This window comes from Acromyrmex echinatior, chromosome 6 (genome assembly GCF_024713525.1).
Source record: "Acromyrmex echinatior isolate Ae372 chromosome 6, ASM2471352v2, whole genome shotgun sequence".
Lineage (NCBI taxonomy): Eukaryota > Metazoa > Arthropoda > Insecta > Hymenoptera > Formicidae > Acromyrmex > Acromyrmex echinatior.
Genome location: NC_141857.1, coordinates 14074301 through 14087164, shown reverse-complemented (window position 1 = coordinate 14087164; position 12864 = coordinate 14074301). Strand labels below are relative to the sequence as shown.

Below are 12864 nucleotides of genomic sequence, written 5' to 3'. Positions count from 1 at the left end.
ATCAGTACTTTCTGTGAAATGTTTTTTTTATAACTATCGTCCGAATGAAAATTCTGATAATCAATCAAATCGCAAAAGTGCGATGATTAATATAATTATAAAGATGATGTCAATATAATTTTATAATTAACAAATCAAAAAGCCTTTATATGTGCCTTTATATGCAATATACAAATAATTTTTTATTTATCTATTGAAGTGATTCGGTATTCTTTCTATAGTTATTGGAGTACATGTTAAATTTTGGGTCGACTTTTGAAGCGTCACCTTGTGTCCCCCAGCCGCCACCGCTCAATGCTCGACGGCTGAGTCGTCCGGATCGCGCGCAGATATGTATCTCAGAAGCGTTGCACTAAGAAATATGTTGCAACCATATCTTCCAGCAAATTATCAATCCTTTACTTTCCTTAGTCTTCTGTGATGTCTTTTTTATTCAACATGCCTTCTTTATTCACATGTTGAATAAAGAAGACATCGCGGAGTTATTGAAGTTAACTCATTCCAGTTTAAAATTACGCATCTTGATCTGTATCGATTCTTATTAGCCTTGAATTGATATTATCAGTATTCTATATTAAAAGATATTACATTTTGTGGCACATAAGCGTCAGTTCTTTGAAAGAAAATCAAATGAATCATAAAAATAATAAAGTAATATTTTAAAAGTACATAATATTCAGTAAAATATATTTACTTATTAATATGATGTTCAATCAGTATTATTAAGAAAATAACAATTATGTAGAAAGGAAAATATTATCATGATAATTTTCATGTTGGAAGGTATGATAGCAGCATGTTTCTTATGTGACGTTCCTGAGATGCACGTTCGCGCGCGATCCAGCGGTTCAGCCGTCAACTGTTGTAAAGGAAAAATAGGCAGCACTTCAGAAATTGGCCCGAAATGTGTAACTATTATAGTTCCGAGCACACTGAAGTATACATACAATTTCTATAATTTTATAAAAATATATTTGGAGTAATATGTTCATTAATAATGTTATTTATTTAAAAAAAAAATTATGAAAGAAAGGAAAAAGCAGGATCGAACATAGGATCCTCAACATTTTGATCTCTCATCTAACGCCGAGACTACGCTGAGTTTTTGCGGACCACCTCTATGAATGCGGTACATAAAATACACGTAAACTATATCTCGTCAACTATCACTAGAAAAAAATGATTTGAAATCATTTTTGCTATTATACATTGAGAAAGGTATATGATTAACCCTTTCACTTACAATATCGTATGAGTGGTAAAGAAATCGAGCCAAACATAAACAACACGTTCTAGGCTGTTAATTATGGCACACGCCATCATAATTTAAATCGTAGGGCAAAGGGTTAATATAATTTAATAAAAATTATGTATTATCTAGAATGTCTTTTTCCCCCTTATGATACAGGCCAAGCGGCCGAGATCGCCGAGAAAATATTTTCGGTCGCTAGAAACAAGCACAGAGAGAAGGACAGAGACAGACTCATTGTTTTGCTAGACGAGCCTAGCGTGTCCGCGCGGAGACTCACCGATTACAATTGGAGCTTCTATCCATTTTTGTTTTTTCTGTGTCTCGCTCTATCGAAACAACAGAAATTAAAAGAATTTTAAATCACAAACACGGTTGTCAATTCTCCGTTTTTTCTTTTTGACAGACTTCGTTTGCTTGAGATGTGAAAATCTCCAATTTTTGTCATCTGCTGGAGTATTAAATATTAGTCCAAGCAAACGAAGTCTGGCAAAAAAAATGGAGAACTGGCAACCGTGTTTGTGAATTAAAATTTTTTCATTTTCTTTTTATTGAATTATATTAATCATATATCTTTCTCATTAACGTATAATAGCAAAAATGATTTCAAAACATAAACATTGAAGAGATATACAATAGTTTACGACTTTGCGTGCACTGTATGTGCCGCATTCGTCGAGGTAATCTGCAAGAATCTCACTCAACGTGGTTTTGGGCGTTGAATGCAAGATCAGAATATTGAAGATCTTATGTTCGATCCTGCTTTTTCCTTTTTTCATAATTTTTATTTAATAAATAACGTTATTAATAAATATTACTCCAAATATACTTTTTATAAAATTTCAAAGAAATTATATATGTGTACTTCAATGTGCTCGAAATTAGTTGCGCATTTCAGGCCGATTTCTGAAATGCTGCTTACTTTTCCTTCACAACTGCTCGACGCTTGACAGCCAAATCGCTCACGAGGACATGTATCTCAAGAGCATCAGAGTATAAGAAACATGCTGCGATCATACCTTCCAGCGAATTGTTATGAAAATATTTTCCTTCCTACATAATATTGTATTTTCTTAATAATGGTGATTGAACATCATATTAATGTATTTTACAGAATGTAATGTACTTTTAAAATATTACTTTATTATTTTTATGATACATTCAGTTTCAAAGAGCTACTGATCACATTTTTGTGTCACAGAATGTAATATAGAATTTTACTTTACCGCATATCATATATCTGGTCATCCATTTGTATTTTTCTTTTTTAATGAAATAAACCTGGAGAATGCACTTAAATGACGTATCAATAATAGAACTTCAAAGATAATAGAGAATTTTTACAATAACGTGGATTTAGATACGGTGAACACCTTTTCTTAATTAGTCACTAAGGAGAAGATAATGTGACCATGATGATCGATTATGCATCTTTTTTCTTAGAGAGAAAAACAAGAATTTTTGGTATATATGTATATATATTAGGTGTTGGAATTAATTCGTAGCGTTTTTTAATGAAAGAATGTTATTTATTTCACATGAGCATTAAAAAATACATTAATGAAAGTACTTCCCATCACTTGTAAAACGCTACGAATTAATTCCAACACCTAATAATTAAATACATTTTATTTAAATCTCGACATCTTGGATCTCGTCATATAAATCAGAAAGTATTTCTAGTTGTTATGACAAAATTTAAAATTTTACAACGAGAACTAAAATAATATTATAAGTATTATATTATAAGTATTATATTATTTATTACATTATAAGTATTATATTATAATATTTGTTTAATATATTTCAGTTTGGTTGGGTCTCCATTAAAATTTCTTTAAAAAATGCATCAGAATCATGATTAATTTTAATCTCAGCGCACTGTAGTAATCCAGTTATTGTGTCAGTCGACATACGTCGTGCGAATATGCTGTATTGCTTTATGTCGCCGTATTGTTTCTTCTAGTGAATTGGAACAACATAGTATGTATCATGGCTAATGAGAAAACGTCTTCTCTTTCCGCCGTCAATATAATTTTGAAAGAAATGTATACAAATTTTGAAAGTTATAGAGATAGGATTAATTTGAATTTCTCTATGTTACATACTGCTTTATAAGTAGCTCATAGATTATAGTGCATAATGCGCATGATGCATCATTTATCCTTCTTTACATTCGATGAACGACAAGGAGAAACAGTACATTATACAAAGAAAAAAAACGAAATGCCCCAATAATTAACAGAAAGACATGTTTGATCAACAAGGTATATTCTGATTGTATAGATAACGAGAAAAAATTATCCAATTAACGAATAATTCTGATATGTTTAACAAGGAAGTTATTCATACTATATATACCGTTTAAAATATAATAGAAATGATTACATAGTATTATTACATAGTATATACAGGGTGGGCCATCTATTGGTACGTTTTTAAAAATGCGATCAAATGAGCATACATTGATATTTTTTATTAATTTTTTTTTTGTTGTGAAGCTAAAAGTATCCGCGTCAAGAATGAAAAACGATTTCGTTCATGTGGCTCCTTCTACTGGCCTTACAGTATGCCATTCGGTCACCCCAATTATTAATGACATTTTGGACTACCTCGGCGCCAATTTCACTCAAAACAGTCGTAATATTGTTTTTCAAAGCTGGAATTGTCTCACACTTTGGGCCACAGCCTCAATATTCTCGGGTGTGCGCACTGTCCGAGCTCTGGGACCACTTCTGTCATCCACTAACATCCCTTTCTCACGAACTTTCCTCACCAATTTGCGTATAGCTCCTTCGGTGGGTGCTCTATCACGACCCATATTTCTTTTCAAAATTCGTACAGTTTCGGCGACACAGCACTGACTTTGAAAATAAGTTTTTAAAATTTCAAAACGCTCTTCAAGAGAAAACATGTTGTTTCGTGCCGCGGACGGTATGACTAATAAACTGTCAAAATTTCGGGTCTGTAGCTCGTTCGGTGTTGCCATACGACGAAATTCAAAAACGTACCAATAGATGGACCCACCCTGTATATTACATAGTATATATATTATTACATAGTAGCATAATTAAAAAATTAATAATACGGGATTATACGAAAGCGTTGAAAATATATTGTATATATGGTAATACACATTTTATTGAACTAATCGTTACTGTAATATTGAGAGAATGAAATATCAATAATAAATAAATCGTATTAACTTTTAATTGTTACCTGCGATTATAAAATTTATTAAAATGCATTTAATGAAATTTAATAAATATACCTTCATTTTGTTGTTAGTGTCCGATACAAAAAAGAATAATTTTTATAATAGAAAAGGAATTTAATGTATACTGTTTCCACGTAAAATTTATAAAAATTTATCCTCAAAGAAAAATTAAGTTATCTGTCAACTAACTGTTTTTTTATAGGAGAGTATGAATTCCAAATCTTTTAGACCGCTTATAATAGTAATAATTTTGGCAGGATATTAATTACAGTTATTTTTATCGCATCTTTGAAGTAATATTTAAATTCGCATATGTGAAAATATGTTCTAGCTGGGATTTACTTGCACATTTCGGCAGATTTTCAGTTTGGTAACTGTCCCTTACTTTACTAATCCGCGTGTAACCTAAATACTGACTGGTTGGAGAGATAAGGGATAGGAACCAAACTAAAAATTGTACAAATAAATTCCAGCATTATTCTAACACATTACTAAAAATCATCTTTTATTAAAAATGAATGATTTTTTTTGTAGGATAGATTACGAAGAAGTACTTATATTTAATAATAAAATACGTGCGTTATAATTTTTTATATGTATGGATACAAAAGTGTCTCGGGTATCAACTATTTAAGATAATCCGAACCCGAGATTATAGTAGTATTTTAAAGAATTGCCTTTATACTTAAAAATTTATTATATTTTGTTTAACAATTTTTTTATATTTTTCTGTTTCTTTCGAAAATTTTAATCATTAATCCCGCTAATACATATTTTGATTTATCTCGAATCTTTGTGCTCACATATTTTTAATTAAATTCATATATTTACGATACATTGTTAAAGCATTTTGATAAAATTATCTAAGCCAACAAAAATTAAAATTTTTTATCTATTAAACTAAATATATGCATGTATTTTATCATAAAAAAGTATAGATATATAAATATATATAAATATATGTATAATTTGCTATTATACAAAATTAATTAATACCCTAAATAGCCAGATACTCAATACTTGAAAATGATTTTTAAAACGATCAACAATTAGAGAATTATATGTACGCATTTGTAACGGTATTTTTGTTAAACTATTCATAAAAAATAAGCAAACAATTTGTACAAAATTTGAATTTATTTAATAATTTAATAATTTAATAATTTTTTTATTTAATAATTTCGATTTAAAATAATCTCTCTCTCTCTCTCTCTTTCTCTCTCTTTCATTATATCTAAAATATATATAATATATGTGTATATATTTATCATATAATACTAGTCTTATTTTCATTAAGTGCTGTTATTAGCATTATTATTAATAAGAGAACATTTAGTAAAATTAAAAAAGCGATGAAATAAAAGTTGAAATATGCTAATATCAGCCGATACAGAAAGTTGATGTGTATACTTTATTATATGTTATTATATTATATGTTTATTATATGTTAATAATCTATACCACTCACAAACGTTTGGTTCGGATTCTCTTCAGTGTAAATTTCCTTTATAAGTAATCATCTACTTACTGTACATCGTAAAACTGCTGTTGAATTAATCTTTTTTAATAATACAGTCGAAAATATAGGAGAACGATTTAAGAGAAAACGACGAAAATTGTATTCTAAAATATGTCACCGAATTAATTTGCTATTTAACTATAAAATATACAGTAATTGTCATATAATTCATTGGCAAAATTATTATTTCCGAGAACTAGAAATCTGAGATTAATTACGATCTCGTAGAGAATCAAAGAATTTCTAAAGGTGCCAATTACTCCGGATTTCGCGAAAGGCAACGAAGAATAACTTTCCATGACGAAAATAATTTCTACTTTCTATTGGTACGAGCCATGCATTCACTGGTATCTGATGTGAGGAGCAGCGACACTATCATCGTATATAAAAAAAAATTAATCATTAAGATATTTGTAATCTTGTAATATTGAAAATGAAAATTCAAATATTATTCGAACAAGAAGCTAATACCATTAGCTCAAACTTTACTGACTTATTTTATATATGTTTTATATACTACATACAAATGCAAAAAATTTTAAACTTTAAACTTTTATGAATGAATATCATGTACACATTAATTCATCACTATTGTAAAATAAATGTAGAAAGTTAGGAGAATTGTATCTCTTATTATAATATCTGTAATGATTATGATCTATTAAATGGGATAGAAATTAATAAAAAAGTGAAATGTTTCTTTAATTGAATAATTCCAACATTACGCTCAGTTTTTTTATGATATCACTAAGTATACACGAAAACGAAAAATTAATTATATTATTAATTATATAAATTAATTGCAAAAATAGAAATCACGAATTACGGTAAAAATTACGGTTTGGTAAAAATACCGATTAGGAAACTAGACTCCAATAACTTTAATCTTGATAACTATATTGTCGCGATCATGATTCTGAGTGACCTCCAACAGGACCCTTTGTCTAGCGGCACACGATTTTCGATCTACTTTTAGATATACAAATAAATTTCATACTACGTTGTATGCGTAGTTGCCTCTTCTATAATATATTTTAAAATAGAAAATTTTAGTCTTATATAATAAAAAGGTAATTTCTACAAACTTTCTTCTTTCGTTAATAACTTTTTAATAAACAATAAGCGACGATTTAAACTTATTAAAGCTTACTCAAAGTCACGACCTTGACGACATATGTCTCTTATATCAAATTTATTTATCAATATTTACCCAATACAAATTAATAAAAAGATTTTTACGTACGTTTGTTTTTTCACACATACAAACACACACACACACACCACACAAACACAATTTGTGAGTATATTTATGTCCCACAAACTATATCAAAAATAAAGTAAAGTCCCCTATAGATTCCTAATATGAGATAATGGGGTTCTAGCATCCAATTTCACAAATATTGACGTCTATTAGTTTAATGGAAATTCTGATATCTTACATTTGGAGTTTATTTCATAGTAAGGAACTTTTCTCTATGTCTATATATGTTTTCAATTATTTATATTTGTCATAAATATTATGTAAAGTGTTTAGTTCATATTTTAATAATATTTCTAAAATAAAACTTAAAACAGTAAATATGTAAAATATTTATGTGATATTTTAAAGAAATAAGTTGTAACAAATATTTATGAATATTTATCATAAATATATTCTGGGAATATTCTTAAAATATTCTTAAAATTAACTATATTACTTATTCCCGGTTATTTTGAATGATTTATCCCCATGGTTGTTCTTATTGAAAGGGATAATATTATCAAACTTTGTTATAATAATCATAAATTAACTACATTAAAAATTATTTAAGACTTATAATTATCTACGGTTATAATTAAATTGAGATAAATGGTGCTAAGAAGTAAAAAAACACAAAAAGGAGGTAAGAAAATTTTGCCCAGTTTTTTCTTTTTTGTTTCTTTAAAGGCCGTTGTAAGTAGTACAGAATGAAATTTCTATAAAAACACTACTATTTTTAATAGAAAAACTTAAATGTCTTCTAAATAAAATAAAAAAAAAAGATGATTAATAAATTAATAATAAAATTAAAAAACAAAAAGATTACGAAGAAATAGTAAAAAAAACCAGTATTAAGAACAAATAAACTTTATTATCTTTTTTATATGAATAAATTATTTATAAATATATTTTATAAAGAATTAAAGTCGATTAAAGTATTACAAAGAATATAACAATTCTAATATTAATAATTAGTACTTCCATTATTATTATTACTAATAATTATAATATTAGTAATTAACTTATGTATTCTATTTTCTATACTACAAACTAATCCAGGCAAGGTGTCGTCTATTTAACGTCATTAATTAGTCATTCTTATGACAAATGTGTTTAAATTGACGTCCAAATTGTAAAAATGATGTGGATTTGTCACAGGTACATAACGTCATAAATCAACATCAAAAATACATGATTTTTTTGTGTTATTAACGATAGCAAGATGATGTTCATTTGGCGTCATTAATTTAGTTATTCTTATAATGAATCTATGGTATACGATTCCTGAGACGAAGTGAAAATTACAAAAATTGCTAGGCGTTGAAGTTATAAATATTCTACTAAATTCAATTATTTTTGTAATTTCTACTACTGTATTTTTAGAAATCATAATAAGCTCCTTGACGTCTAAACACGTTAAAATGACATGAATTCTTATATTTTTTATCACTCACACAACATCATAAACTGACATCAAAAATATCATTATTTTCGTGTTATTAACGGAATAAATGCATGATGTTATTAATTGATCACTAATAATGTTACTAGTACGTTAACAATCGGCCAATTATTCGACGTCATTGAATATGACATATTGTAAAGATGTCATAAGTAATTGACGTTATTAATTGGTTAGAAAGATGATTTCATTATTATATTTTGAATGAGTTATGTAACATCAATAATTTAAAATGACTAACTATCAATACCAAAATAAGAACAGGCTTGCTACCTGGGTATTTTTTGCAATGTCATAGTATCGATTTTATTTTCCATTTTTATCTTATAACATTTTCCAACTTCTTAATGTTATTGTAATGTTTATTATTTCTTATATTGCTCTTGATGGAATTCCTAAGTTCTCTATCCGATTTAAATTTAACGAACATGCCGGAAAATTTGCCACTTCATAAGTAGCAAATTTCAATCGAAACCTGCACTCTTATGTTTTCTTTGCACTGTGTATAGCAGCATTGTCTTGTTGTGAAATAACATTTCTTCGTGATTTTCTTCGATAAATGGAATTGAATCTAATAAGTCGATATATATTTTTGTGTTCATTCTACAATTATATAAATTTTGCATATTGACGTCTTTGAATAACTAAATGCAGTCCATATCATCAAATATCCTCCGCCGAAAAATCTGCTGGCTATTGCCTTATTAGTTTGTAAAATCGGTTGTAAATCGTGAGAATAATATTTCAAACCATCAGGTCCCTGTATAAGTTACTTTTTTCGTCAGAGAATACGACATTTTTCCATTCTTCATGGCAAGTCATATGATTTCGAGCAAATTTTAATCTCGCAGTTTTATGATTTTTAGTATGAGAAGGCATCAAGGACTTTTTATCCATTTTAAACTTTATCTTGTTATAGTAATTGCTGCACACGTCGTGTAGTCACCGCAGTTTAAAACTCTTGTTAATTTACTAGCAGTTTTATTCACGGTTCATTTTTTTTTTTTAATTTATGAATGATCATGTCTATTGTAAGTTTTATAATACCGCCTGTGTAATGATTTTTACCTTAGTTTTCAAGCAATCTCAAAAAATTTTCTATAGAATTACTGGATCAATCAATTTGTTGACCATCTCTCGAACAAATTGATCGAAGAAATATCTGTGTCACGATATTCTTATATGTATTTTTATTTATTCTTCTAAACTGAAAAACTTTCCTTGTGGCATTCTGGTAGAAGAAAAATTATTTTAAATTATTTAGAAATTATAATATTATTCCTGATATTTATTTTCCCTGAGATGTTTAAATGATAAAAAACAATCATTAACATTGTTCTTACATAATAAGCATTAAATATATTTAATATTTATACTTAAGTATTACTAATAATTTAGAAATCGATATTATTATATTTTTTATCATATATCATAACACTGTTTTTTATTGTAAATGTATAATTGTAAAGTAAGATGGCCAATTATTAGCAAATAATTTCCCGTCTTTAGACTTTAAACTGTTCTAATCTAAAATTTTTTAAGTTTCAATTTCTGTAACAATTACGAAACATTTATTTTTGTAATATTTATGTCGTAATGCAATAGTAATCAAAAATATGACAAATGAATGTCTGACCACTTGATACTAATATCTTTCTCATTGTAAGCATGACCTTCAATCATTCATTTTATCAATAACACATTTGCTGGAACAATTTTCATCGCGGAATGACGTATCTTTCGAGTGATCTTACATTTTTTAAAATAAAGCAGCACGATAAAAACTTTTTATACATAATTATACATAAACTCGGTTATACATAATTTATTTATAAAAGTTATAAAATATTTACAACCATTTATATACATATAATTATGTATGAAAAATTTTTTACTGACCAGCTATATTTTAAAATAGATAAAATTATTCAAAAGACACATCATTTTGCGATAAAAATTGTACTAGCAAACGTATTGATAGACATTGAAGGTCATGCTTATAATGAGGATGTTAAGATTAAATAATCAAATATTCATTTGACATATTTTCTAAATTAATATTACAAACGATACGATTACAAACAATATTGCATATTACAATATAAATATTACAAAAACAAATCCGGAGCGATCGCGCTCACGTCAAAGTTCGCAGCGTCTTCGATTCACCGAAATTCGGTGTATGGTAAAGGTTGACACATCGCCCATCCGTACAGATTATTCACATCGTAGTACATCAAGTACGACGACGGTTTCGATGGATCGAACGAATACATGTACTTGTTATTAGCCTGCGCATATCTGCCGGAACATTGACTGAGGCCGTCGCGTATATCGCGCTCGACGAACATGACCATATCAATATCGGTGAGCAATTCGAATCTTATGCGTGTATATTTCAGCATGGCGTCCCACGTGAAACCTGGCAATGTGTAATAATGTACGGGATCGAGACAGTAACTCGCGATGCAGCTATTGCGGAAATTTTCGAAAATGTCTGCTAATAACAAGACATCAGTTTTCAAGTACAGATCACTGTACTCGCCGAGCTTTCGAATGGAGAATCGCTTCCAGATGTTCGCGGCGTGAGCATAATCTCTCGGATATTGTATCGCCTGTCAACGAACTGAAAAATAATTCGCGCGTGGTAAGCGCGTGTCCTGCAATTTTTCGACGCAATCAATGTACTCGTACGGAAAGACACCTTTTCGTGTGAGTAATTCAAATTTTTCATCTGATAATGTTGGAAATTCGGAATGTACAATTTTTAATTTATCTTTGTCGAGATATGACGCCAATTTATCAAGGCTTTCATTTAAAAATTTGAAAAAATCAATGAATCTTAATTTTATGAAATTTTTCTTAAAATTCTTTTCATTTGTGTCTTTGGTGCTATCGACATGTTTAGTGAATGAAATATATTTTTCTTTAATTATCGGTAGTATATCTACATGTCCATCGTACGCGGTAGCAATTTCCTTAATTATAAAATGCGCGTCGTAGCCTGATAAATTGTGAAATATGACTGGAATATAAAACGAATTTTTATAATTTAAATTACAATTCGAATGTGCTGGACCACGATATCTACCGGTGAAATAATGATCGAGAACCCGCATGTCCGGCGCGAACGGTTTCTCGCAGATGTGACAACGCGTCGCGCTACGGTATGCCTCCCATTGCTGTTTAGATAACGTTTCCATGGGCACTTTGGTGGATACGATATTTTTCACGCGATGCGCCAAATAGTTGAGTTGTCGTGCGAACCACGCTATACAGTCTTCATCGCGACGGAAGTGATACGACGATAACGCGTCATCGTACGTACATCGCACGTAATAGCCTATGCTAAACGCGTCATGCTGTTGATACACGTACGACGATGCGTCTTCCTTATCGGATTTCGTCTTGCGTAAGACGCATTTCAGATCGGCGTAGACGATGAACGGCACTCGTTCTCGATTGTTATAGTTGTCGAATTCGAGCCACCTGTCGTCCTCGCTCGGCAGTCGGATGGCGCAGTTGTTGATCTTCTAGCAGTCCACTTCGTGCGACTGCAATTTTTCGCACGAACTGAAGTAATGAAGGCACTTACAAATAAAAAAGAAATTTTTTCTATTTTTTTTTTACGTTTTTATTGACTATTTTTTCATTATACTTACCGATCACAAAAATATTTCCTATTCTCGTTCCCAGTAATTTGTGATCTTACAAGACGGGATACATTTTTTATCCACGCAAAGTGTCTAATATTGTCGTTGCGTGAATGTTGTAGGTACAGGAGATTGACATGCTTCTCCTTCTTGTCATTAGTGAGCCGCAGAGGAAAGACCTGTCTATTTTCGATGCTGTAGACGTTGATCGACGCGTTCAACCGTTCGAATTTCGGAATGTCTTTTAATGTCATTGGAAATTCGATACCCGCGAGATTTAATACTGCGGTGTAATGCGAGTATGATGATTCCCGATTTACATGTCTTTCTGCGGGGTACAGAGCGGCGACCACCGACCACGCGAAACATGCATTGTCCGTCGAATAAACACTGATCACTGCTCGTTTCGTCGCTATTTCTCGTGGCACTTCGATGTGACATCCCGCGTGCATTGGATTATGCTTATTCACATTCACTATCAAATTGAGAATTCGCGACAATGCCCACTCGCTGTCGCGTTCCTA

General features: G+C 29.9%; 1 protein-coding gene across 1 annotated transcript; it reads right to left on the bottom strand.

Annotated features, from left to right (window-relative positions):
• Positions 1-5948: 5948 nt before the first annotated feature.
• LOC147909518 (uncharacterized) lies at positions 5949-12792 on the bottom strand. The gene is made up of 2 exons (XM_087406814.1): positions 12400-12792; positions 5949-12220 (listed from the first exon to the last, which is right to left on the bottom strand). The coding sequence occupies exons 1-2, from the start codon at positions 12790-12792 to the stop codon at positions 11306-11308; spliced, it is 1308 nt and encodes a 435-aa protein (XP_087262940.1). The 3' UTR covers positions 5949-11305.
• Between the last annotated feature and the right edge of the window lie 72 nt (positions 12793-12864).

Coding starts and splice junctions, on each gene's coding strand:
- LOC147909518 (XM_087406814.1), bottom strand. CDS start 12,792: ATGCACGCGGGATGTCACATCGAAGTGCCACGAGAAATAGCGACGAAA. Junction 12,221..12,399: donor TAAAAAATGTATCCCGTCTT/GTAAGATCACAA, acceptor GTGGACTGCTAG/AAGATCAACAACTGCGCCAT.